This window comes from Botrytis porri (assembly GCF_014898465.1).
Source record: "Botrytis porri strain MUCL 3234 chromosome Unknown BPOR_007, whole genome shotgun sequence".
Classification (NCBI taxonomy): Eukaryota; Fungi; Ascomycota; class Leotiomycetes; order Helotiales; family Sclerotiniaceae; genus Botrytis; species Botrytis porri.
This window is the reverse complement of record NW_024066081.1, coordinates 2,087,504-2,112,670: the sequence shown is the minus strand read 5'-3', so window position 1 is coordinate 2,112,670 and position 25,167 is coordinate 2,087,504. Positions and strand designations below refer to the sequence as shown.

Genomic DNA, 25,167 nt, shown 5'->3' with positions numbered 1-25,167 from the left:
TGATTTAAGGATTTTATGTGCGCTTGAATTGAACATAAATGTAGATCTAGATTCGTGCATACCCTACCTCGCCTGATCCCCATTTCTTAACAATTCCGCAAACCCAAACCCAAATCCCAATCCCAAGTCCCAATTACCCATCCCCTCCGTCCCCTCGAAAAAGAAACTCAAATATACGCGCTAAAATCCCCTTCGCTCGCCACCCCCTCCTCCTGCCTCCCAATCCTCGCCTTCGTACTCCCAATCCTCCTATTCTCCCTCGCATCTACACTGACCGGTCTACGTCCTGCGCCCTTCACCATCCGCGCATTAGGTCCCACGATCAGACTTCCCATCGTGGGGGATTCTTCGCGTGCTGCGCGAGGATTTTCTTCTGGGATTTTGTCTTTAGAATTGGAATGCGAATGTGAATGCGAATGCGAATGCGATGTCGAGTGAGGATGCAACACCGAAGTGTAATACCCATCTCCCTTTAAATCCTTTTCCGTAGATCTACGCACCGACGAATTCCGATTCCGATTCTGTTCATTCCACATACTATCTGCAGAATCTCCGAGATCAGGCGTATACGGATTCGACAAAAAATGCGAGAAGTGCGGGATTGCAAGTGTAGAACTTCTTCCTCTTGATGCATGTTCCATTGCATTTGTACTTGTACCTGCTGCTCCGATTCCAGATCCACTCATACTAGCGCCCAAAGGGGGAAGTTGCGGGATTTGAGGAATCGTCGTGGTAGTCCCGTGACGTATGAAATTTGGTTGCAAATCGACATCTGTGCTTTCGCCCATGCTTTCCCAGCTGCCGGCGCTGAATTCGCTGAGGAGAATGTCGCTGCCATTTTCGGTTCCGGTGGTTTGTTGACTTGGTTCTCTTTCTCTTTCCCGTTCCCGTTCTCGTTCTCTTCTATCTATTTCCAGAAGCTGTGTATGTCTACTCTGACTCTGAGAAAAGTTTCCCAAAGTAGGCACTTGCTCCTGACGAATTTGTAATTCCTGCATACTCGGACTCACACTCTCGAATCTACTATCCAAGCTAACTAAACTATCACTCCCCTTCAATCTGCTTTTACTAAATGTAGCCTGGATATACGATCTCAACTGTCTGGTTCCTTCTTTTGCGCTCGAATATCCATTCGGATATGTTATTCCTAGCGAATCGTTATTGATCCCCGTCCCAGCAGCTTGTACTTCATCGCCAACCTGTACTTCCTCCGGCACGGTTGGCGAATCCGCATAACTTCTTCTTGCCTTGCGACGCATGGAAGCCATTCCTCCCCCGCTGAAGAAAGGAGATGCGCCTCCGCGACGAGAGACAGGTCGTGTATTGATACTACTATACGACAATCTACTATTTCCTCCAGTTTCCGACTCCCAGATTGGTGCTGGGGCCCGAGGACTCTTAGATACGGGCTTTATACTTAGCATTTCGTTGCCACCACTCGGCGATATCATTGCGTGTCCGAATTTTAGAAGATCAGTGGAGGTGGTTGAGTATACGCTTGTTGCACTACGATGTTTATCATCCGTATCCAGAGTATGAACCGTTTTCCACGTGCAAGAATTACGTGCGAGACTAGGATGTTGACCGTGTCCTATACTTCCTCTACGACCTGGTGTATTCAAGATATCGAATGAAGATATGGATTCTCGAGCGCCGTGGCCAAGTCCACTTAACCGTTTATCCGCACCTTCTGCCAACGCAAAATTGAGATTTCGAGTTGTGGATTTGCGATGAGCTCGCTTTCTCTCGTTATTCTGGCTCTGTTTGTTTTGTCGAGGTGCGAGAGGTGCTCGGGTTGCTTTACTCCAATCTCCTGATAATACAGAGAAGTTATCCAAAGGAGAGGATGAAAAGTTACTATCCGTCAGGTTCAATATCGTACCATCAGAAGGGTTGGTTCCAAAGAGACTTTGATTGCCAAAATGGCTCATCTCACTATTCCTCAACTTTGGATCATTACCCACAACATATTGCGATCGTCTTGTATGTCCTTTCCGTGAGTAATTCGAATAAGTTCGTTGCAGTATATTAGTACTATTTGTTCTCGAACTATCCAAAGTATAATCCGTATCTTGAGTATTCCTCCATGTACCCCGATTTGGAGTTTTACTTAATGCATTTTCCGAATTTGCACGAGCCCTATTTCCAAAGCTTTGAGATTCGCGAAACTTCGACTTTGGAGCCAAAGTTTGTGAGCGTCGGAGAGATTTGCGATTGTCATGGACCACAATATTAGGTGTGGTTGATGTGTAAACACTAGAACTAGCATCGATAGAGAAGCCAGAGGTATCGAGTTGCAGTGGTGCGATCTTTTTAGCAGAATATGCTCGTTCTATGCTAGAGGTGCTTCTTATGGGACCTGAAATGTTTTCCTTGGAAGGTCCACCTGAACGTAATGAGGAACTAGAACGTTTTCTGCGGTAATAACAAAGGCAAAGAATGAGTGCGATAAAGACAATCAGCACTGGAACCACAATCGCTGCTATTACTCCTTTGCTCAAATTTCCACTCGCAGGTGAATTGACACCGGATCTTGCAGATGTACCCGATGCTGATGGACTATCTGTGAATGAGGAGCCGTCTGATGCTTGGATGCCCAGATTGAAAGATTCAGAGCTAGAGCGTTTTGATGTTTTGGAAGTTGCTGTAAGTGTAATATTGATGTTCGAAGGTTTAGCAGATGTAGGCACTTTTCCTGAAATCTTGAAGCTATGAGCATCAAAATATATCCAATCCGTTGGTGGGGATACTTGTGCTGTCAATGTAGTATCGTAATTGTTCCCAATATATGCACCAAGGCTAAAAGAGAATTTCGATCCGATACTTGCATTCACGTCTTTTATGGGACCAACGAATAACGCCGTAGCTATCTTGATGAATACCACAGTATTAACTTGATCCCCATATATATCTACAGCCTGTATGGAGACATTATACGAAATGGCGTCAAATGGTGGTGTGCCAGTCAGACTAAGAGTGGCATTATCGAATGCGAGCCATTCTGGCGTTTGAGCAGTAACTGAGACGATGCTTGAAGCATTGGCGGGCTGTCCATCAAGCTGAAGACTGTTTTGTAGACCTGTGTAATTGATCTCCACTCCTGGTGTAGCATTGACAACCGAGTTTACCGTACTAAGTGCGAGGAGATGTACCCCAACTCTGATATTGAAAGGAATAGATGCTCCAGAGTATCCTGATACATCCGAAGCAATAAGCTGAACTCCGAAAGTCTGTGGTGGTTGTATGAGAGAAGCATACTCTGGTGTTTGACCGCTAAAAGTTAGGGTGCTCTCATCGAAAAGAACCCATGAAGGCAGAGGTGTATCATCGACTGTTAAAGCGTAGTATTTAAGAGCTGTTCCACTAGGACTCGAGAATGTTGCTGGATCGAAGCTGATCTTGAAGGATGATGAAGGATGGTATAATAATGTTGACGGTGCTGAGAAAGGCCCTTCTGAAGCAAGTTGTGATTGAGCTGATATTTTAATTGTCGGTGGTGAGTTTTTGGACACTACTAGAGTAGTATTCGACGTCACAGATCCCGAGGAGTCGCTTGCAATCACTCCAAAGATAGCCTCCGTAACTGTTCCAGTGCCAGTATCACTACTAGATGGTATGCCTGATAATGTTCGAGAAGTACTATCAATGGAGAGCCATTGAGGCGAGCCTGCTAAGCTGTAGCTGAGAGGGGACGTAGAAGTGAATGTTGATTGAGGAAATGTATATGAATATGGTATTGACACGCGCGCGATAGGAGGAAACTGAGAATTGATCGGGTATGCGATAGATGGTATAGCATCAATGACTGCTCCAAAGATAGCAATACCAGACAAAGTAATTCTCAATGCCATATCCAGAGAGTCTTGCAGATGTAATTCTCAGAAAGTCCGGATGAAGATACTACTTGCATACAGAATGAGAGAAGATACATGTCAACAGAATTTCTGGATGAAAACGGCAACCGACAGAAGAAATTCAACTTAGGAAAAGCTAGATATCATGGACTTGCCATCGCCAGATATTCTAAAGGCGCAGTAGAGGGAGATCCACCTATCGGTATTACCTTACCTGAAATTCGAGAACCATCGTGATGTAAGGGATAAGAAAGTATCATACCCCCGCCTTACCAGATAATTGAGATATTTATGGAGGTTGACATGCTGATTTGAGGCTATACATAGTCAAATTCCATTGACCAGCCCCATCGAAGCGAGCAACATTCTGTGGCAAGTTTGAGGAAACAAGAATACTATCAGGAGACCGATCTAAATAGAACTATTGAATTCGGTTCCAAAGTGTGATTTCTCTCCAAACAGCTAGCTATCTGTGATAATTTCGCAGGGTTGCAATAGCAATAGAGGGAGGATCAAATCGAAAGTGTAGTTAGTACATAGGGTTATCAGAACCTTTCAACAGCTCAGTAAACGTAGACTTCATCAAATCCGGCATCATTATTCGATGGTCTTAGCATTCCTTGCCGAGTATATTCAATTGTCCAGGCCAGGGAAATGCCCTTTTGGTGTTCTAAAAAGGGTTGTCACAGGGAGAACAGATGAAGGGATATTGGAACTCGTGCTAAGACGGTGAACCACATTAAGCGAAATGGCTTACATAGCACGGCAGAATTCGTGGTGGGATGGTGGGGCAATATCAAAAGTCTAGAAGTGCATGAATATTGTTGTCGCGAGTTTCCAAATTTTTCAAATTCCCAAAATGACTACTTCCAGATCTCCCTCCCCGGAATTCTCTCCCCTAGCAATAGGAATTGATCTCGCCCCCCTCCCAACCTACAAAGCGGCTACAACCAGCACTGTAAACTTTTCCGGTCTTCTCGAGCCCCCACTAAAGCTACACGAAGATCTCTCAAAAGGATGTGGTGGTCAACTTTGGCCTGCGGGTATGGTACTTGCGCAGCATATGCTACGATATCATAAAGATATCTTGAAGGATGCTAAGATGTAAGTTTCATCTCACATTTCATCTCGTTTTAGAACCTTGCAAAAACCATCTAGTGGAAAATTTCCAGATTTGGATGTCCTTGGGAAAAGTCATGTGTTGTTTGTTCCCTCTACAGTGATATGTAGTTACGATAACATTATAAAATCATATAATATGGTTGACCTCTTTGATATCCCGAGGGATCTGGAGAAGGTCTTGCATAAGAAGGGTAGAAAGAAATACGGAAAAGGGAATTTTGGAAATAGTGATTCGAATCCCCAGACTATACAACACTACATACAAAACACAACATAATCCAAAAGCTCAAGAACTAACAAAAATCCAGACTCGAACTTGGGGCTGGAGGCGGATTGGTCGGCTTAGCCGTAGCTCTAGCATGTGATCTCCAACATCCATTAGTCCTCTCTGACATGGAAGTTATGTACGAACTCATGAAGCAGAACATTGCTCTCAACGAAGTATCCTCGAAAGTCGAACCGCTGATCTTGAATTGGTATGCTTGCAATTCTCCCTGCTTGTTTATGTATTTACTCTGACAATTACAGGGGCGAGCCGTTACCAGAGCTAGTTGTGAAAGATAAACCAGATGTTATTCTAGCAGCTGATTGCGTCTATTTTGAACCCGCATTTCCATTACTACTTCAGACGCTCGAAGAGCTATTGGGATTATCACAGAATGCGGTTATCTACTTCTGTTTCAAGAAGAGGAGGAAGGCAGATATGCAGTTTATGAAGAAAGCAAAGAAGAAGTTCCTAGTTGAGGAAATTGAGGATCAGGATAGAGAGACTTTTACTCGCGAGGGTTTGTTCTTATACACATTTAAACGAAAATCATGATACCCAGAATTTGTAACATCAGGACTGTATTGAAGCATTCGCTCCAAAATCTATGTCTACTTAATATGCAGTCTAGAATCATTCCAATGAACTGAAATATCACTCTTCGCTGGAACCCATATTGACACCCAACAAAAATGCCGGTTCATCAACCTTATGATGCTCATAACTCAACACACCTACAGCTCCCGGCTCAAGCATCATGGGCAACGCTCTTCCCAACTCAAACCCAATCCACCTCTTCGCAAACGCTCTCAAAATATGTCCATGCGCAATCAACACAACATCTACTCCCTTCTCCCCATGCATATACGGACCCTGCATTTCTCTAATCTTCGCAATAACCCCATCCAATCTCTCCTTCACCTCATCCGCGCTTTCTCCATCCTCACATCCATCCGTCCAAATATTCCACGGTCTCTCTGTATCCAAGCCCCGTTCTTTCCGCGCAGCTCTGATTTGCGCAGTGAGTAATCCTTCATAAGCTCCATATTCCCATTCTCTAATATCTTCTGTGATTTCTGTTTTATCTGCAAGTTGTTGCTGTGTTTTTTCGTCAAAGAGGATTTCGAATGTGCGACGAGCGCGAGTTCGGGGGGAGATAAATATGTGGGCGAGCTTTGAGGGATTGATGATTTTGGAGGGACCGACTAGGACGCCAGCGGAAGAAGAGACTTGGGTTTCTCCGTGGGGAGTTAGAGGGATGTCACTTCGACCTGTGTAACGGCCTGAGATGGTCCATTCTGTTTCGCCTGGGAAGTGACGAAGTTAGAATTTTGACTGTCCAAACTTTTGAATCCTTAAATGATACGTGCGAGTCTTAAACAATATATGATGCAGGTGTGAACCATAGTATTAAAAGAGCTATAAGCGACTTACCACTGATACAGAGTTAGCATTCACACCCATCCAATCTCCATCAGGGTATTTGATTATTATATAGCCCATGGAGAATGTTTTGCTAGAGGGTTTTCTAGGTGTACTTGGGCAAATACGTACTGTCTAATGAGGAAGACTCGTGGAGTACCTGCGTCCTTATCTGGCATGTTGATCCTTTGATCGATTATTCGATTGACAGCTTCAATACAATTGTATTGGACTTATTACAAGAACACGAAGTAAATAAAACCCCACCAAAAGCTTGGCATGTCTGATAAGAAACCCCTCGTGCTTATCGATGAGTCTCGCATAAAATCTCAGGTTGATTTTTAGATGGGGGGTCACCGGTAATGTAAGCATGTGTGCAGCTCACCGGACGCCAATCGCCAAAGATCGTATTCTCCATCATGGGGAGAAATCAATAGAATCAACGTCCACCAGTATGGTTTGGCGATGAACTTCTAATTCGTCTAACCCATCATAAGGTATAATACATGGTTGCACACAGGTAAATGAAATAAGCTACACTCTGCCCAGCTTGTAATAACGTCTATATCCAAAACAACCTTGATTGCCCTAGCCCTGTATATTTATACATGCAAAAGTGGTAGATATATATAAAATAACAAGCTTCAATCCCACTCAATATTTACATTTTCAAGATCGTCAATCCTCAGCATTTTTATCATAGCCGTCAACAGCATTTACCCCTTGTAGTAACCCCTTTTCCTGAGAACTGCGGCGGAAAGCTTTTGCTTCAGGCGTCATGATCCATTGTGTCGTTCTTCGAATTAATAGCTTGTTAGTTGGTAGCAGTCTCGATTCTCTTTTATCTTCAATCTCTGATTGTCGTTGTCGTTGTCCAGTATGATTGTCTATTTGACTGTTTGAAAGCTGTCCTGGATTGTGTTCGTTGTCACTAATTGACTTGCCTGGTGATTCAGCTGGTACAATTTCAGACTCAGCTACATCGTCGAAGGTCGATTTGGCTGCCTGTTCACTTGGTTGATTCAAAGATTCAGTCGATACACTTTCAAGTTGGGCTACTTCATCTCTTATTGGCTCTGTTTCCGGCTCGATAACATTTTCTTCGTCGGCCCGGATCATAGCGTCAAAGATCCAATTAGGATAGACGGGAGAATTGACAGCGTGTAGACGGCGCTTTAGAATACGATATATATCTCCTGTTCTAGAAGTGGTAGCCTCCAAAACTTCCTCGTCGATGATATCGTCATCAGCCGGATCTGACATCTCGGACTCGGACTCCATAGCATTGGCTACATCTGCCAGTGATGTCTCATTGCCACCAGAAGCAGATTGCAAGGCTTCACTTAAACGAGCTCTAGCTTGGAATCTGAGCCACCACCTACTTGCCATGATATGGTCGACGACAAATCCAGCCCGCTTTGTTCGAATGAGGGCATCTGCGGTCATCTGTGGGTCTTGAAGTCTCATGTAGCCCATAGTCAATGCGTTCCATGTTGCTTGGTTAGGCTCCAGACCCTCTTTCTCAATCATGATCTGCAACACTTTTTCGGCAGCACGAGGTTGATGACGTTGCATGAATACGTTAAGTAATGTAGTCCATGTATGAAGACTTGGAGGGGGTGGCTGGAAAGTATCGTCAGTTGCATCATCTGACTCAGGATCAATGTCGCTCTGTTCTGAGCTACTTGACGCAGCAGCAAAATCATCCTCATCTCCATCAAGAGATTGATCATCCTCAATTTCAGTTACCGAGTTCCTTGGTTTGGATTGCTGAACTTGCATATCAGCAACGATTTTCAGACATTCGTGCATTGGTGCATCGAGATGGCCGAGCCCAACAAGCAAGTGGTTGTAGATTTGAGCTTCTACCAACAGAGGAGCGACTATTGGATCTCTTGCGGCTATCAGGGCTTTGAAATGGTTGTAAAATCTCAACAAAGCCGTGTAGTTCCGAACGCTTCCAATGTATGATTTCAGCATCACTATTAAGGTCACATAGTTCGGTTCTAGAAGAGCGTCTTCGGCAGCGGACTCGCGGGGTGTCATGACAGTTTCGGACTCATTTGTAACAGACAAGTCGAGATGATTTTGGTCTTCTTCCACACGACCCTGGATTTCATAATGGGTGTCATCCACCTCATCGTCAGGATCCATGGAGCCCAGACCCAAGATTTTCTCCTGAAATCTAGGTATGAGTCGAGCCAATGGTTCCACCTCGAAGTTCTTCATATAGATTGGAAGCATCTGTGAGAATGGGTTTTGAAGAGATCTTCTCTCACTGGGAGCGCGCTTGAAATACTCTCGTCTGTGTAAGCGAAATATTGTGTCTAATATGTCTGTGACAGTATAACTGTTTCGCACACCGTCCTCGCTCATCCAGTGCGCCAATTTTTCGACCGCAACGTCATCCCCGCGAATCTTGGCATCGTTTAGCATGATTGAATAAGTGTATGTGTCCGCCATCACTCGATTTTCTGTCATCATATCATAGATTTGCCACGCCGTGAGATGGTCTCCAGCTTGAAGTGAATTTTGGATCAGGATGTTGTATGTAACAATCCCGGGCTTCAGACCATGATGTAGCATGAAATCAAAAAGTTCTGTATCAGTAACATGTGCATCATGGTCACGATATCTGCCGGTAAGAAGTACGTTGCAGATTTGTGGCCATCTTCCAAGGTTTAGATCAATGCCTTGTTGAGTTGCTTGCTGCAGTACTTGGAAAGCCATATCTGTCTGACGAGATTGTGCAAAACGATAGGCAAATCTTAGCAAGGTTTTGCCAGTGAGATGCTGTCTTGTGCCTGTTAGTATGAGATAGAACATCTTAAACTGTTGGCCATTCATCATTAATTGCAACAAGTAGATTGAGCGCGCACTCAGCCGGAGGCCGCGAAGCTGAAGATATTGTACACTCTCAAGTATCTGTCGAAGATCCCCGGCAGTGAAAGATTCTGGGGTAGGTTTGTGCTCTTGTGAACCAAAATAATGAGATACTACAAAATCAAGACAGTCATTTGCGGCCCATGCAGGTGGAAGAAATGGTGCTTGATATGTTGCAAGTAGTAATTTGAGTGTAGATGCAGGATATTGGTTCATCGCTGTAAGCATAAGCTCCTCCCAAACATGAGGACGGATCTCTGTGGGGACTCGACGCCAAATGGCAGCTAGGGCAGTGACATTGTCTTGTTTGATGAATAACAACCTCGATGCAAGGGGAAACTTTGACACAGCAACATTATTGTACTCCAATTTAGGATGACCCTTTAAAGCATCTTCGTGTCGTTGATTGATAATGGCAAATTTTGAAGACCATTTCCACATTTTCAACTTCATGGTATTGGCTCCTGCATCGATCTTTATTTTGAGATATTTGGTTGAAAGCTCTGGGAGGCCTTGTTGCTGGGCCCAAAGTTCATAATGGCCAAGCAATTCTGGGCGTGTTGCCGGATCAGTTGTGATATGCTCAGAGTGCAAGCGTCGCTGATTCAAAAATGTATTCCTATTGACTGACGGTATGCCCTTCGGTCGTTGAGAATTCTCACGAGGAAATTTGCACCCACTAGGTCTTCGGAAAAAAAGTGACTTTCTCGGAAGGTTGTTTTTGATGCGCGACCCTACGACATGCCGATCCTGTCTTTCAGATCTATTCCTGGTAGATCTGTGATGAGTTCTCATGGATTTTGTCGCTGCCGCAACGGCGACGGACTGATCTAATGAATTGGTCTCATTGCTAGAATTTTCCGGTGGTATCTTGGTCTCTGGAGAGAGAGGTGATATTTCTTGGCTCGAAGCATTTTCCGTTTGAGCTGTGGATACAGGTGGAGATGTCGAAGTTTGTTGAGGGATAAGTCTTGACAACTTGTGTAAGGGGAGAGCAGTAAAGTTTCCAGAGCGACTCGGCTTGGTATTACGTAACATATACACATCCTGTTTATACAAAAGGATCTCGTTGGAGATAGTTTTTAATCGCGAATGGAGTGCACCCGATCTGGCAGGCACACGATTTGTCTCAAGAGATATGCTTGGACGATAAAACGACGATGCGGTTGATCGCACGCGGCGAGGTCTCCACGAAGAGCTTGTTTTCATAGAATCTTCTGTTTTCCCTGAGTCTTGAAGAGTTGATACGGCGGGACTCGGCTGACACTCCAATGGTCCATTGGGCCCTGGTTCATATGGTGCTTTTGCGTGATCTTCGGTGGACGAACCGTCTCCATTGCGCTCAGTCGTCCTCCCAAGACTGCCTTCCGAAGAAAAGTGTCTGATAGACCCATGATTAGGGATTTCTATGCGGGCGAAGGAAGTGGGGGTCGTTCGTCGTTTGCTGAATCTGGCATATCTTGTGTTGGGTTGCACTAGCACATTTGGTGATGAATCTTCCTGACACTTTGAATATATATCTTCCCCCCTGCTAACTGTTGATTGTGCACGCCCATCATGGCCTTGGTTTCGTTCCGTTCTCGTTTTCAAATAAACTCTGGCACCCTTGGAGGGCCATGGCTGGAAAACTCTCGGTGCAAGGAACGGAAGAATGGGCAATTCCGATGGCGACCATCGTCTTGGTAGAGAGTTCGAAAATGGAGGCATCAGCTGCCGGCATGCATTTTCTAATCCATTTACTGGCACTTTCTTTATACAGTTGGTAGTAAGAGAGGGCTACCTTTTTAAAACTTGCGCCCGGGAAAAAAATTAAGGTTTATCTTAGCGGCCGGGGTATGACCAGGCTGAGATTACCGTGAGCCAATTAAAGCCCGCATCAGAACTTCAATATCTCTCCCGGCTGTGGATTTATTTAAATCGAACTTCCCAATTGTCGGTCACTAGAGCATACAAAAATCGTCAATTCAGCTACACGTCCAGGTTACCACATCATATAAACCCCGGCAATGTCATCTACACATGCCACTCTAGGCGCCGCCGCAGATGAGCGCAAAGCGCGACTTGCAAAGCTCAAATCCTTGAAAAGAAAGCAGCCAGCAGACGAAATTGTAGCACCAGAATCAACGCGCTCACCTTCACCACCTACCTCCCCCGATGTCGCGAAGCTTCATCTGTCGGGTCGTAATTATGACCCAGAAACTAAAGGCCCCAAGCTTGGTTTTGAAGCCCCTCCCACGTTAGCACTCGAAAAACCTACACTTGAACAACAGGCCGCAGAGGTTGAGGAGGAAATTAGGAAGAAGGCAGAAGAGGAAGAACAGGACGACAAGGGGGTAGATTTATTCAGATTGCAGCCTAAGAAACCTAATTGGGACTTGAAGAGAGACCTCGAGAAGAAAATGGAAGTATTAAATGTACGGACGGAGAATGCGATCGCGAGGCTAGTGAGGGAACGGATTGAGAGTGCGCAAAAGGCGGCTAGAACGAAGGGTGGGAGAGGCGCAATAAGTGCAAGTGAGGGTGGAGAAGAGCTTGGGATGGAGGGTGTTGCTTTGGTGGAGGGAGTCAAGCTGAGGGAGAAGGAGGAGGAGGAGGAAGAGCGACGGGAGAAGGAAGATGAAGATTTACAATAGGATCACTTCAAAATATTATTTGTACAAAGGCGTTCAAATGGAGGCAGGCGTGGTATGAGGCGTATGGGCGCCTTGAATTTTAATATAGATACAAAAATTGGCAGATAGCCAAGGGGTATTTCACAACCACGCAACCATTCTCTGCCACTTCCTCGCCCGGAGCGCTTACCGGCTCATATTCATTGCTTGCGTGAGTGCTAATCTCTTACTAAATGGACTCATGCTCCTCTCCCTCGGTGGGGGCGCATGAGCTGCAGAAGACGCGAAGGTTTCTCTACGCCCTTCGTTGACTCGAGGCTCATCAAATCGTCTCCTATCAGTTGAGACATTCCTTCTGCCTCTATAGGGACTTCGACTCTCAGTCCTCCTCCCACGAATCTCAGGGCTTCGATCATTGAATCTCTTTCTGGTACTTCGGCTATTTCCCCTCTCTCTCGAATCTCTCATGTCTTCCTCGTCTCTAGAGCTATATGAATTTACGGAAGAGGATGCGTCTCTCCTCCGCTTTTGTCCCGAATGCTGTACATCTTGTCGGGGCGGTGATGGCGACGGCGACAAGCTAGGAGTTTTACGCTTGTATCGATTAGATGCAGGCTGAGGTAGTGAATGGGAACGTCTAGATTTGTATGTATTGGGTGCGCGTCGAGCTTCTCTTGGTGAGGGCGAACGTGACATGTTCGTAGATATTGTCGAAACCGATGCTGAAGAAGCAGATCTTCTTCGCTTGGAAGCTCCCGTTTCCATGTCTTCATTTTGCCTCTCACGTTTGCGACCTCGTTCCTGCTCCAGTTTCGCAAGTTGCTCATCAGCAATGCCTTTCCTGTGATATGCAGTCAGTACAAAGCCTGGCCCCCTTGTAGAATAAACTTTGAATAAATCCTCCAATATGAAGTGCACCCCCAAAAATGTGATATCCTGATTGACTCAACCAGAACTGAGAGCCTGATAACGTCCTTCTAGAGTAGTATACGGGGAGCCATTGGGGGCAAACAAGGAACAGTAATTATACAGGCGTGTGCGAGAAGGAATACGTACTTTTTTAAAAGATCCTGTGGTACATCACTGGTCAATTTTGGAACAAGCTTGGGATTGGACAGTTGTTGTGTACGAGAGGGTCGGGAAACATATGGACGCTCTTGCGCATTTGCTTTGCACTCATAACTATAGTGTCGTAATAAACAGTTAGCTATGGAGATCGAGAGTGAGCCAAAGTGTAGACGTATCTTTTTTGAGGCACTTTTGGCACGTAGTTGTCGCAGATGCCTTTGAAGGACCCCCAATTGTGGCAGGCCTGTTGATGCCATGGTAGCGGTTCATGATAGCAATGGTGGTGATGATGACTATGTTGTTGTTGTGGTATTGGAAGTGGATAGTGAAGAGGGTATTTCAAGTATGTGGGTTTGACTTGTAAAGTTGAATTGAAAATTGTATAGTAATAAATGACACTGGGGACCTCAGAAGCTACAAATGAGCTTCCACCAAGATATAAATAAAACTAACTTATCGATAGACCTTATCCGCTGAATGTTTGTGCAGCACCAATGAAACGAAACAGAGAACCTAGTAGTCCACCAGAAAAGGAGTTCAGCAAACACCCTTGGAGAGAAAAGTTTGTGTACTCAAGTATAGTTTTGAGTCAAATGGAGATTGTGTAATGATGCTGTTCTTCTGGTGACTATTTCCTATCGTCGCTATCGTCATCATCAGAATCATCATCAACATCATCATCAAATTCATCTGCGGTCTCTTCTTCCTCTACTCACCCTGCTATCAATACAAAATTCAGAATTCCCACGATTCCTTATTAATACTGTAGTCATTAATTAACCCATGGCTCCACTTTAAATTCAGGATTCCCGCTAAAGAATTCTCGGGGAGCCTTAGCCTTAAACTTCTCGCAATGAACGTCCACACCACACCCGGCCAGCACAATCATTGATTCAATCAATCAATCAATCAATCTCTTGATTTGATTTCCTAATAATCTGATGATGCACTTTGGAGATTCTTGAGATCTCCTGTATGTGAACATCAACTTTTTATCCCAACCTTACCAACCGAATCATCACATATTCAAGCAAACTTTTCTCGGTGTATTGATACCCAAGGCTTAGTTGGAAAGGGAAAATAGTTTGTCGGTAATAGGAGTATCGGCGTATCAATTATCTTTGAAGGAAGTGGGTTGTACCAAAAACCACATCAGGTATTCAACCATACAATTCGGTACCGCGAAACGAATCTTCCAAAAGGACGGAAACCTTCAATTCAAATTACTATTTTACAAAAGCTTGTCGGCCAAACGACAATGACCAGATGTCTATTCTTTCCATTGAACGCTTTTGTTAATCTACTTCCTTAATCTACATCACTTCCAAAACTATTACTCTTCGACAGCCCTCTGCCAACCTGGGATTTCGATATTGTCCAATCTGGACATATACGCTCATTTCCGCGATTTGATTTACAACTAAAGCATATATTCCATGGCTACTGCGCCAATGACGACAGATCCATCGAGGCTGTCATTCGCAAAGGTGCGCAAATCCACTGGATATTCCTCAGCCCACTTGATGACTTGTCGCCGGTGGACCTTGGCTTCTCTATCATATCTAAGTCCTTTGCTAACAAATATCATCGATAGGTTGCCGCCTCAGCTGGGAAAGATAATGTAGCTCTCGCTTCATTCGCAAAAATTGCTGCTTCTTCAACTTCTGTACGAGATACGAGACCTGAGAACATTGCTCCAACTGTACATGAAAACAAAGATACAAACATGCCTAGTGCTACACGCAATGATACTGGCAATATGACCACTCTCAAAGAGACGGGCCCATCGACAAACGATCAATCCTCAAAGAAGGGGATGATTACCGAGAGCAAACCTTTGGCTGCTAAGAAAGAATCGGATTTGGCAGATGCGGTTAAAGCGATGCACATCCGTGATATCACACCAAGCCTTGTTGTCAATGGTTCAGGAATTGCACCTCCTACCCACAAACGAGATCTGGGAGAAGGATTCCCAGAAGATCCATTTCAGAGAACAGAATCTGGGTCCGACCTAGGAACGAAGCCTCCAAGTTTGGATGGAAAGAGCATTACTTCAGGTACAACATTCGCTTTGGATGAGAAGGAATCTTTACGTCCTGATGACAGCGCGAGCGTCAAAGCAGCCGAAGATGATGATACATTTTCAGGTCGCAGTTCTATTGTTGCTAGTTCTAGAATTGGATCTGAAGCAGCTGCAAGAGCTTATCGTGCACAATTCTATGAGGCCCCTGATCGACGTAGTATACAACTCATGCAAGAGCGCCAAACTCAGGGTATTGTTACCCCTCAAAGTGGGTCGTCTGGACAGCAAACTACGGACGATAAGTCCAAGCCGCTTGTAGGCCCATCAGGTTCAACTGACGCAGCATTCACACTCTTCTATCGTCAGACGCCTGATGAAAAACTTTTGGAGGCATTGGAATCGCCAAAAGACCGCATTTTTCTCCTTCGTCTCGAGAAGGATGTTATTGAGTTTGTGAAGGACTCCAAGTAGGTTTCAAGTTCCGGATGACCATTTTTACTATCCTAACTAACACACTCACAGGGAACCCTTTATTGATCTCCCACCGTGTAACTCATTTTGTAGAATGCTGACTCATAAGTTGGCGGATTATTACCACATGACACATCAAGTTGATGCTGTAGTTGGAGCAGTCCGTATCTTCCGAACACCATTTTGCAGGATTCCGCCATCACTAACAAGCATTTCCAATCCTCCTACCACTGGAAACACCCCACCTCCCAATCTACCTGCAATGAAGATCATGCGCAGAGGTGGTGATGGTGATACTGGACCGAGCCCCTCGAAAGCTACTTCCGAGACTGGAAGCGATAGCAAAGAAAAGGCACAGTCCGCTAAAGAGAAGTATGATATCTGAATTCCCTTCAATTAACTTGAGACTGACTCCGGTTGAAGACTTTCGCGAGAGGAGCGAGAAGCAGTTTATCTTGCGGCCCGGGAACGAATTTTCGGCAAAGATGATAAATCTGGCGAGGCCACACCAGGTAAGTTTCCAAAGAAGTTTCCTTGAGGTCCTATCGGATTGCTAATCGTAAAATAGAAACTGACGAGGGTAACGAGATGTCACGTTCCAGCTCTGTCTCCACAAAGGATAAAGGCAAGAGGGGCAAAGTTGGAAAGCAGCGTCGTGACGACTCTGAAAGCTTCGACGTTCGATCTCAATACACTCCATACTTCCCACAACAACAAAATCAGCCAGCTTGGATTCCCACCCAGAATTTCGGCGCAATGGGAGTTCAGCAATACAATGGTGTCATGCCAAACAATTATCAAAACCAGATGCAACCTCAATATGCTCCACCTCCGCAACCATTTAATCCTGCTATGATGAGCAATGGAAATATGCAATCATACAACAATATGACACCACCGGTAAGTCAAATCATTCTTTAATGATAACAACATAGTTTTACTGACCATTCATAAGCAATTTCCTCCGCAAAGTCAGCCACGTTACCAACCACATAGTGCTCCAATCACGACTTACGGTACGCCGACACAATCCCCTCAGCCTCCGCAGCAATGGGTCCCACAAAATCAATATCCAGCGGGCCAGTATCAACCGCGAGGACCTGTTGCAGGAGGACCACCTAGCACTATCCCGTACGCTTTTGGACAACTGCCCAGCACGGTAAACCCAGCCGATCCTAAAAGTCAACACCCAATTCCAGGAAGTTTTATCAACAGACACGCATTCAATCCAAAGACGCAATCGTTTGTCCCTGGCAGTCAAGGTCTTCCTATCCCGCAGCCCATGTCTCATCATGGATCTCCCCACCACGGTTCCCCACACCATGGATCTCCTCATCTCTCTTACAGCAACTTCTCTCCGCCCCAGCAACAGTACGGTGCTGGAATGGGCTATAGCATGGCGAGACAAGGGTCTAATAGCTCTTTACCCTCGTATCATGCATCCCCACACATGGCACATAGGCCAATGATGCATCAGAATATGCCACAAGGTCTTCCTCAAGGTCACCTTCAAGGCTTACCACAAGGTTTGCCACAAACTATGCCACATGGTATGCCACTAGGAATGCCACAGGGTATGGTTTCCTCCAATGGTCAAGTTGGAAGCCACCTTCCTAACTTTGGCAACCCGGCCACTTTACCTCCAAAGCCTCCAACTGGTGTTTAGGTGTCTCTTGAAGATTGCGGATATGTTCTGTGATGAATAAACGGTGGCGTATGGTAGCATTGGTGGAGTTAGTGGGAAATATGGGCATTAAAACGAAAGTCATTTTAAGTACCTGGTTTATATTGGCTGATAGACCTATGATCACAAATACAATATATTTGATTACACTATTTACTTTGCACTGATTTCGAAAGCACTGAACAAGTGTATAATATAAATACTTTGTCTGGGAGGCTATGTTAATACCGAGGTAGGTATGAAGTAAGATAAACAGTAGTGGAACAGCTACTGATAGAAAAGAACATGATTGAGATCAGTATTATGCAAAGTGCTCAAGGCTTAATAATTATACTAACAAATGATAATTGAAGTGATTGTGATTGGCTAGAGTAGTTCATAATTCTATTATACAGTACGAACTATATCTCCAACGAGATGCTAAACGAGGAGAAAGAGGAGGCGAGTGGAACACGCCCTTGTGCTTCTGAGGAAACGTCCCTCCGTCCTCTTCTGCCCGAATGTGATCGTTGTATTTGAGCTTATATTATCTACGTCTCGAGCTCTGCGGGTGTTAGCCCACGCTCTGCTCAACCAAGTTTGGATAGGTTGTGGTTCTGGCATCTCTTGGTTGCTAGGACTTTTTGCTGCGAGTGGAAGGGCGGAAGGGCTTGTGTAGTATGTGGTGTGTAATTTATTGATATTTTTCTTACTTCACTGTCTAGTGTCATGATGACTAGCAGCTAAACTGCGTTTTGAATTGGGCTCTGTTGTTCCGTAATCTCAATCACAAGAGTATATTGAAGCGTTTGCAGGTGATGAACTATAGCCTACATCTCCCCCCGATGAGAGCATCGATCATGGTAACACACATAATGACATGAACCATAATTTTGAAATTCTATAAGAATTGGCCTAGAGCCTACCTGAACGCCATACTTTTCCATCCACATGCACAAAGTCTGTAAATTATGGAAAGGCTTTATTTTTATCATCGTCTACTACTCAGCGGATTCCCGGGGCTCTCTTGGCTCTCGTGTTTGTCCACCTCCTCTGCCGCCTCCTCTTCCTCCACGCTTACCACCTCTCTGTCCACGTTGCTCGGACTTCTCTCCTCCTTCTCCACTACCGGCTGCGGCAAGAACATCTGAGCCTCCCATGGTAAGAGTTGCGGTTGCCAATCTTTGAGAAAGTTCGATTTGGGTGCGGATGGTATTTGCGAGGTAAGATACGACCAGGACATCTTGGATGTGGTTGTTGAAGTCACGTTCAATATCTGCAGCATCAACCTTTGGTGCTAAGGACAATGCGTTCATGAGGAATTGACCAAGAGCATTTGAGGGTTCTCTCTCCTCGTCCAAGACTGAGCTAACATATTCGGATACCCTTTCCAAAAGGTCGAGGGTCTGGTCAACGGCTCGCTCCAAACCTTCAATATCAGAAACTACTGGTGCAGCACGGCTCTCGCTGTCCTTGGCGCCAGAGATTAACTCCAAACCACTCTTCTCAGATTCACCATATCGGATCTCGTATGGTACTGGGATGAAAAGACAGCTCTCAGCTGCCCTCTCAGCATTTACACCAACAGGTGCACTAATATATGCCTTTGCCTCGATCTCCTTTCCAGCCTCAGTGCTGACCGTCAAATGAACAGCTGGGTGAGGGAAAGTACCGGTCTCAGGACTGGCGAAGAAGTTTTGGATCAAGGCGCTGAAGCTGTTGAGTTCAAGAGAAGTCGTATACCATCCCAAAAGAACTTCGCGAGGATTGGCCTTCAATTGTAAAGCGAGCATGTTCTTTTGGTACTCGACGTCGACTTCGACTTGGTCTTCGGTCTCGGTGTGGGGAATGGCGAAACAATTGCGGACTTCGCATTCCATACCATCTTCAGAACGGATTCCGAGGAGGGCTCCGATAACACGGGGGGTTTGTGTCACACTGGTATCGCGACGGATGGCATGATCGAGAATCGAGAATACGGCCTATTATTGTACGGATTAGTCTCTGCAGAGTAGAATTTTAGGCCAGGGAAAATATCGTACTTGGGGTTGAATTATGACATTTAAAGGTGCGGTTGTGGGCTGGACACCAATGGAAGCGGGGGCGAGTGGCCGCGCGAGGTGAAGGAAGGACTGTGTACCGACTGCCATGCTGGGCTAAAAATTATTCGGTATCGAGTCTGGCAGACGAGTGTTGGTGGTAGGGTCTGAGATGGGGATGGGCTCGTCGTCGTCGATTGCAAACCAGTTGCGCAAGTGGGATTTTTGTGTGGGCGCGGCGCAAGGATCTAATTTCGCGCTAAGATAAGCTTTCGTTAAAAGTGTAAAGAATTTCCCCTCGATTTTTAGTTATATTGTGGTTAAGTGCCTGAATAAAGTCTGGAAATATTTGTAAGTTAGTTATTTAGGTTTGGCTTTCTAAGAGGGGTATAATGAAAGTTCTCTTAATATTGTTCTTGACAATAGCATTGATTTGAAAGCTCATGATCTTTGATCCGAAACTTTTTTTCCTGAGCCCTGATGACGCTAAGATAAGGATTCGCCAGAACTTTTTTTGTACCAGCCATTGAGCATTAGCCATTGAGTGTTGCGGTTTACATGAATATTTTACAACGCAAAAAATGGCATTTGGGCAGAGAAATACATCTAGAGGAGGTCGCGGTGGTGGTGGTGGGGGAAGTAGCTTCAGAGGTAGAGGAGGTAGCAGAGGTGGTCCACGAGGAAGGGGAGGAATGAGGGGAGGAAGAGGTAGAGGTAGAGGGAGACCTGTATTTGACAGTGCTAGACTAGCACAAAAAGAAGAGTAAGTATTTTTCGATTGTTGAGAAAATGCAATTGGCTCATTTATACAGGGACAAGGAAAGTGATTCCGAATCCGAAGAACCAAGTCAGGATGAAGCAAGTGAAGAGGAATCCAGCGACGACGATGATGATGATGATGAGCCAGTGCCAGCTGTAAAGTCTTATACAGCTTTGATGCAGAGTTTTACTCGCGATTCGGCGCCACAAGCAAAACGGAGGAAGCTCAATGTTGACAAGGAGGAAAAAGGAGAAGAAGAAGACGCAGATTTAATAGACGAGGATACGAACGATGCGGATCTAGTTGAGGAGGAAGAGGAGGGACCCGAAACTGCAACAGATGGTGCACTCGAGGATGATGAAGAAGAAGAAGACAAAGCGGATCCATTCGAAGCTCATTTTGCCAATCCAGACGATAACATATTATCAAGGAGGCTACAGCATTTGGAAAAAGGGCAATGGGCTCTGAGAATGTCATCACTTGCAAAGGTTGGAACGGCTATCACGAGCGTCCCCGGTGACGGTCAACCCAGGGCTATGAAAGCAATGACTATCAGTAGCCCAGAGGGTCTCAAGTTGAAACAAAAGCTGGCAAATGTCATCAAGAAACAGCGCCCTATTTTCGATGCATTGGAAAAGTCTATAGCTCCTCTTGTATTCGGCTACCAGGATTTACTATTCACTGAGCGAAATACATCTAATGCAGAAAGTCTAAGAAGACTGACTTGTCTTCACGCTGTCAATCATGTGTTCAAGTAAGTCCCACCCCTGTTACAATGCAAGCACAATCTAACATATCCAGGACCCGAGACCGTGTTATCAAAAACAACTCTCGTCTTGCCAGAGAAGATAGTAGCGATGATCTGGAACTTCGAGATCAAGGTTTCACAAGGCCTAAGGTTCTAATGCTTTTACCCACTCGCGAATCTTGCGTCAGAATGGTTGACATGATTACTTCACTGTGCGAGCCAGAGCAACAGGAAAATCGAAAGAGATTCAATGATTCGTTTGTCGATAAAGAAGAGAATTATTATACTGATAAACCAGAAGACTTCCGGGAACTTTTTGCAGGTAACGATGATGATATGTTCCGTCTTGGTCTGAAATTTACTAGAAAAACCATCAAGTATTTCTCTCAATTCTACAATTCTGATATCATTTTCGCAAGTCCTCTTGGTCTCAGAATGGCCATCGGAGATGAAGATGCGAAGAAAGTAGACCACGATTTTCTTAGTTCGATTGAGATGGTCATTGTTGATCAAGCAGATGCTCTTCTCATGCAGAACTGGGAGCATGTGGAATTTATTTTCGACCATCTCAACCTTCAGCCAAAGGAAGCTCATGGCTGCGATTTCAGTCGTGTACGAAGCTGGTATTTGGACGATAATGCCAAATACTTCCGTCAAACTATTGCAATGTCGGGTTTCAATACACCAGAGCTTCAAACTATGTTTTATACTCAGTCTCAAAACTGGGAAGGCAAAGCTAAAGTCACCTCTACTTATCCAGGAGCTATTCAAGAACTGGGATTGAAGGTTAAACAAACTTTCTCCCGAATTGACACAGAATCAATCGCCTCGGATCCACAATCACGTTTCGAATATTTCACATCAGCAATAATTCCTACTTTAACCCGTAGAAGCAAGGATAGCTCAGGAACTCTCCTCTTTATTCCTTCGTACATGGATTTTGTTAAAGTAAGAAATTATTTCTCAACATCAGCTACCACGAGCAGTCTATCATTCGGCAGTATATCAGAATACACGACACCTAAGGAAGTTGCTAGAGCTAGGTCCCATTTTTACAGTGGAAGACATAATGTTTTACTATACACAGAAAGAGCACATCATTTCCGAAGATATCAGATCAGGGGTGTTAAAAAAGTTATCATGTATGGAATACCCGAGAATCCAATCTTCTACAAGGAAATAGTAGGAGGATATTTGGGCAGAAGTGTAAGAGAAGGTGACTTGGAGCCTGGTGCTGGAAGTGTACGGGCTGTGTTTTCAAAATGGGATAGTATGAAGTTGGAAAGAATTGCGGGCACTGAAAGAGTGAACAAGATGATCAAGGAGAAAGGCGATACTTTTGATTTCTTATAATACCCTTTCTAGTTTACTTAATTTAGGTCTTGCTATCTTTTCTTGTAATATAGATATGGAAAACGCCTTTCCATCAAAGATGCAAACCATACTTCTATACATATACATTTGGTACTTTATGAACGCAATTTGCTCATGACCATTTTCTTTGATTGGGTTTCCGTCAACCCTCGTTCCATTTTCCATATCCACCTGAAGACATTGACTTTCGTAACAAAGACCCATCTTTGCTTCGAGACAACTTGAGAAGAATAGATGTCCCGTTGGCTATGGCGCATGATCTCAAGTCTTTGATTTGTACATTCCTCCGCATTTCATCACGTAGTCCCTGAAAACCCGTCCTATCCCGATACCAGTCTACCAAGAAACCACATCCCGTCTGTCCAGACATCCTTCCATCCAGCCCAAGCCAATCTCCTAAATGAATCCACCCCACCTCCTCTCCCTCCTCTTCTTTCCCTCCAATACCCCCTCCTCGCCCTTTCCATCAAACGGCACATCCACTCTCTTCTTGTTCCTGCCCAATCCCAATTTTCCCACCCTCGCTACAAATCTCTCAAAAGCCTCTTCTCCCCCCTCGCGAAACTGCGTTACTTTCTCAATATTCCTCTCGGTAATATCATTCATTGGGATTTTCTCTTTACGGAATCGCGCAACAGTTCGGGCGGTCATCGCCCAGCGGGTATCCCTGGGTCCATCGACGAGCTCGAGAATAGCGGACGGTGCTTGATCTTCTTTCAGAGGCTCAATGCGGAGAACACGGGTGTAGCCTCCGGGGCGCGAAGCATATCGCTCGCGGAGGGGTCCGAAAAGTTTGGGGAGGAGATCGTGGGGGGTCTGGGTGTGGATTAGTATTTATTTATATATGCACTGATGTTTTTATTCAAGAATAGAGAAATCAATTTCTCCCAGGAAATAAAGTAGACAACTTACAAAAAATATACTCAATGCCTTTCTCTTCGAGGCCTCGGTATTTTTCTTGCCCAACGTAATCAAATGTTCCGCTAATTTCTGCGCTTCCTTCGCTTTGGGATATGTGGTTGAGATGGATTCATGAGTGAACAGAGAAGTGACGAGGTTTCTGAGGAGCGCTTGACGATGCGAAGAGGTGCGGCCAAGATGGCGATATTTCATGCGTCCGCCTGCCATTTTCGTAGAGGGGAAATACAAGAGGTGGAAGGGTTCGTAGGTGTTTAATGTGGTGGAGGGAGGGGAGAGGGGGAGCAACACAGACGAGGCGGAAAAGTTTTGGCGAGGCCGAAAGATTGGAGATTTCGGGCCGTGACGACAAACGTCAAAATTCTTGGAGGGCCTTGCTTTATCTGTTTCTATCAACGACATAATATTTATCCTAGATAATTTCATCCCGCGACGCTCTTTCGGGCTGGTAATTTGGCAATTGATTTTTTACTTCTCCTATTTATTTAGAGAGATAACTAGTCTTTTATAATATCAAACAGCGCTGCCTGCGCACTTGTATAAGACAATATGGGTTTTACTACTGGTTTTGTATGGTTCCCTCTTAGCTTTCTCACTCCAGCTTCCCGCTCTCTACAAATTCATGAATACTTAACTAATATACTTTCAAGACCGGCGGCGTAACCCTAACCCTCTCTCTAGCCTACCTAACCGTCCTGGCACACCAACGCAACCGCGCTTCTCAATCCCTCCACCTCTCCCACCAATCCCAAGTCTTAACCTCCCTCCTCGAAAAACAACCCATCCCACCCCCAAAGTCGCGCTCAGAACTCGCCCACGAAGAAAGAAGTACGCTTATTGAAGCTGCGAAGGATAGATGGAACGCCGAGATTGAGAATTCCGTTCGGTGGATCCAGAGGACGGATTGGGAAGATGTGAGATGGAGAATGGAAGGCGCGGTTAGCAGGGCACTAGGGTTGGGGTTGGAGAGAAGCAGAGAGGGTATTCAATATGGGGAAGAGATCGCAGGGGAGAAATTGAGAGATTTTAGGGAGGAAGCTAGAGAGGACGCAAAGAGAGTTGCTACGGGCGCTGTGGCGGGCGTTGAGAGAGGTGTTGCAGGGACGAGGGGAGCAATCGATGCTTCTTCGCAAAAGCTGAAGGAGGCGGAGGCTAGAATTCCATCGTATCCTGAAATCGAACGGAAAGCAGGAGGAACAATTGATGCTGCTCGTGGTGAAATCCGCAATGCAGTTTCTCGAGGCATTGAAGCCGGCAAAGGATATGCGCAAAAAGCAGGTGCCGCAGTCGGAATTGCAGAGCAGAAGATTGAGGAAAGGGTCGCGCTTATCTCGGGTTCGAGTAAATCTGCGAATTCAGATGTGGAGAGGGCTTTGAGAGAGAGATTCGAGGGTCCATCTCAGTTGGATAAGAGCGTGCAGCAGGCGCTTGAGGAGAGATATACACCAATCAATCAGAGGGATAATGGAACTTTGAGGGGTATATGAGGTATTGAGACGAAGTGGATAAAAGGGATGAGTAGTTAAGCGAAGAAGGAATGGAGGTGTACTATCAAAAGTGTAAATAGATAAAGTTCTCTGCTATGCTATGATATGCTTGCTGAGTGTGCTATAGAAAAGTTGATTTGCTTTTGGCTCAGCTCAGGTGGACTTAAGAGGGGTATTGGGGACTTTGTAATACAATGCAAGTACTATTTCCTCAGTCGCCCTTGCGGGCTGACTTTGTGTCGTTCATAATATAATGCATACAACTCATACCGAAATGTACATTTACATTACACATATTTAACGAGGATCCTCAGATGCAGAGAGGCGAGTTTTGGGGCAGGCTGTAATGCTGCTTATCACTTTGAGCGATCTCATTTCACAGTCATGAAGCAAGACACACATCTCGAAAACAAAAGTTATTCTGACTATTCTGTGGCACTATCTGCAACCAACCTCAC

At 45.1% G+C, this 25,167-nt stretch overlaps 12 protein-coding genes across 12 annotated transcripts; 5 read left to right on the top strand and 7 right to left on the bottom strand.

Moving 5' to 3' along the window:
* Positions 1 to 167: 167 nt before the first annotated feature.
* EAF01_005974 (uncharacterized protein) lies at positions 168 to 3,851 on the bottom strand (the record flags this gene model as incomplete). Its single annotated transcript, XM_038914228.1, has 1 exon — positions 168 to 3,851. One exon carries the CDS (start codon positions 3,849 to 3,851, stop codon positions 168 to 170), a length of 3,684 nt encoding a protein of 1,227 aa, XP_038770677.1.
* Positions 3,852 to 4,713: 862 nt separating this feature from the next.
* EAF01_005973 (uncharacterized protein) lies at positions 4,714 to 5,796 on the top strand (the record flags this gene model as incomplete). Its single annotated transcript, XM_038914227.1, has 3 exons — positions 4,714 to 4,958; positions 5,285 to 5,452; positions 5,505 to 5,796. The coding sequence occupies 3 exons, from the start codon at positions 4,714 to 4,716 to the stop codon at positions 5,794 to 5,796; spliced, it is 705 nt and encodes a 234-aa protein (XP_038770676.1).
* Positions 5,797 to 5,895: 99 nt separating this feature from the next.
* Positions 5,896 to 6,842, bottom strand: EAF01_005972 (uncharacterized protein; the record flags this gene model as incomplete). The annotated part of the gene is made up of 2 exons (XM_038914226.1): positions 5,896 to 6,548; positions 6,824 to 6,842. 2 exons carry the CDS (start codon positions 6,840 to 6,842, stop codon positions 5,896 to 5,898), a joined length of 672 nt encoding a protein of 223 aa, XP_038770675.1.
* A 499-nt stretch (positions 6,843 to 7,341) lies between these two features.
* On the bottom strand, positions 7,342 to 11,253 carry EAF01_005971 (uncharacterized protein; the record flags this gene model as incomplete). Its single annotated transcript, XM_038914225.1, has 1 exon — positions 7,342 to 11,253. One exon carries the CDS (start codon positions 11,251 to 11,253, stop codon positions 7,342 to 7,344), a length of 3,912 nt encoding a protein of 1,303 aa, XP_038770674.1.
* A 299-nt stretch (positions 11,254 to 11,552) lies between these two features.
* On the top strand, positions 11,553 to 12,179 carry EAF01_005970 (uncharacterized protein; the record flags this gene model as incomplete). The annotated part of the gene is made up of 1 exon (XM_038914224.1): positions 11,553 to 12,179. One exon carries the CDS (start codon positions 11,553 to 11,555, stop codon positions 12,177 to 12,179), a length of 627 nt encoding a protein of 208 aa, XP_038770673.1.
* Positions 12,180 to 12,344: 165 nt separating this feature from the next.
* EAF01_005969 (uncharacterized protein) lies at positions 12,345 to 13,496 on the bottom strand (the record flags this gene model as incomplete). Its single annotated transcript, XM_038914223.1, has 3 exons — positions 12,345 to 12,999; positions 13,215 to 13,340; positions 13,417 to 13,496. The coding sequence occupies 3 exons, from the start codon at positions 13,494 to 13,496 to the stop codon at positions 12,345 to 12,347; spliced, it is 861 nt and encodes a 286-aa protein (XP_038770672.1).
* Positions 13,497 to 13,939: 443 nt separating this feature from the next.
* On the top strand, positions 13,940 to 17,605 carry EAF01_005968 (uncharacterized protein). Its single transcript, XM_038914222.1, has 6 exons — positions 13,940 to 14,713; positions 14,821 to 15,716; positions 15,772 to 16,092; positions 16,144 to 16,232; positions 16,289 to 16,620; positions 16,676 to 17,605. The coding sequence occupies exons 1-6, from the start codon at positions 14,663 to 14,665 to the stop codon at positions 17,384 to 17,386; spliced, it is 2,400 nt and encodes a 799-aa protein (XP_038770671.1). The 5' UTR covers positions 13,940 to 14,662; the 3' UTR covers positions 17,387 to 17,605.
* A 779-nt stretch (positions 17,606 to 18,384) lies between these two features.
* On the bottom strand, positions 18,385 to 19,533 carry EAF01_005967 (uncharacterized protein; the record flags this gene model as incomplete). The annotated part of the gene is made up of 2 exons (XM_038914221.1): positions 18,385 to 19,365; positions 19,426 to 19,533. The coding sequence occupies 2 exons, from the start codon at positions 19,531 to 19,533 to the stop codon at positions 18,385 to 18,387; spliced, it is 1,089 nt and encodes a 362-aa protein (XP_038770670.1).
* Positions 19,534 to 20,003: 470 nt separating this feature from the next.
* EAF01_005966 (uncharacterized protein) lies at positions 20,004 to 22,283 on the top strand (the record flags this gene model as incomplete). Its single annotated transcript, XM_038914220.1, has 3 exons — positions 20,004 to 20,185; positions 20,235 to 20,936; positions 20,984 to 22,283. The coding sequence occupies 3 exons, from the start codon at positions 20,004 to 20,006 to the stop codon at positions 22,281 to 22,283; spliced, it is 2,184 nt and encodes a 727-aa protein (XP_038770669.1).
* A 163-nt stretch (positions 22,284 to 22,446) lies between these two features.
* EAF01_005965 (uncharacterized protein) lies at positions 22,447 to 22,674 on the bottom strand (the record flags this gene model as incomplete). Its single annotated transcript, XM_038914219.1, has 1 exon — positions 22,447 to 22,674. The coding sequence occupies one exon, from the start codon at positions 22,672 to 22,674 to the stop codon at positions 22,447 to 22,449; it is 228 nt and encodes a 75-aa protein (XP_038770668.1).
* A 26-nt stretch (positions 22,675 to 22,700) lies between these two features.
* On the bottom strand, positions 22,701 to 23,432 carry EAF01_005964 (uncharacterized protein; the record flags this gene model as incomplete). Its single annotated transcript, XM_038914218.1, has 2 exons — positions 22,701 to 23,120; positions 23,217 to 23,432. 2 exons carry the CDS (start codon positions 23,430 to 23,432, stop codon positions 22,701 to 22,703), a joined length of 636 nt encoding a protein of 211 aa, XP_038770667.1.
* A 165-nt stretch (positions 23,433 to 23,597) lies between these two features.
* Positions 23,598 to 24,972, top strand: EAF01_005963 (uncharacterized protein). The gene is made up of 2 exons (XM_038914217.1): positions 23,598 to 23,792; positions 23,873 to 24,972. Exons 1-2 carry the CDS (start codon positions 23,772 to 23,774, stop codon positions 24,707 to 24,709), a joined length of 858 nt encoding a protein of 285 aa, XP_038770666.1. The 5' UTR covers positions 23,598 to 23,771; the 3' UTR covers positions 24,710 to 24,972.
* Positions 24,973 to 25,167: the final 195 nt, after the last annotated feature.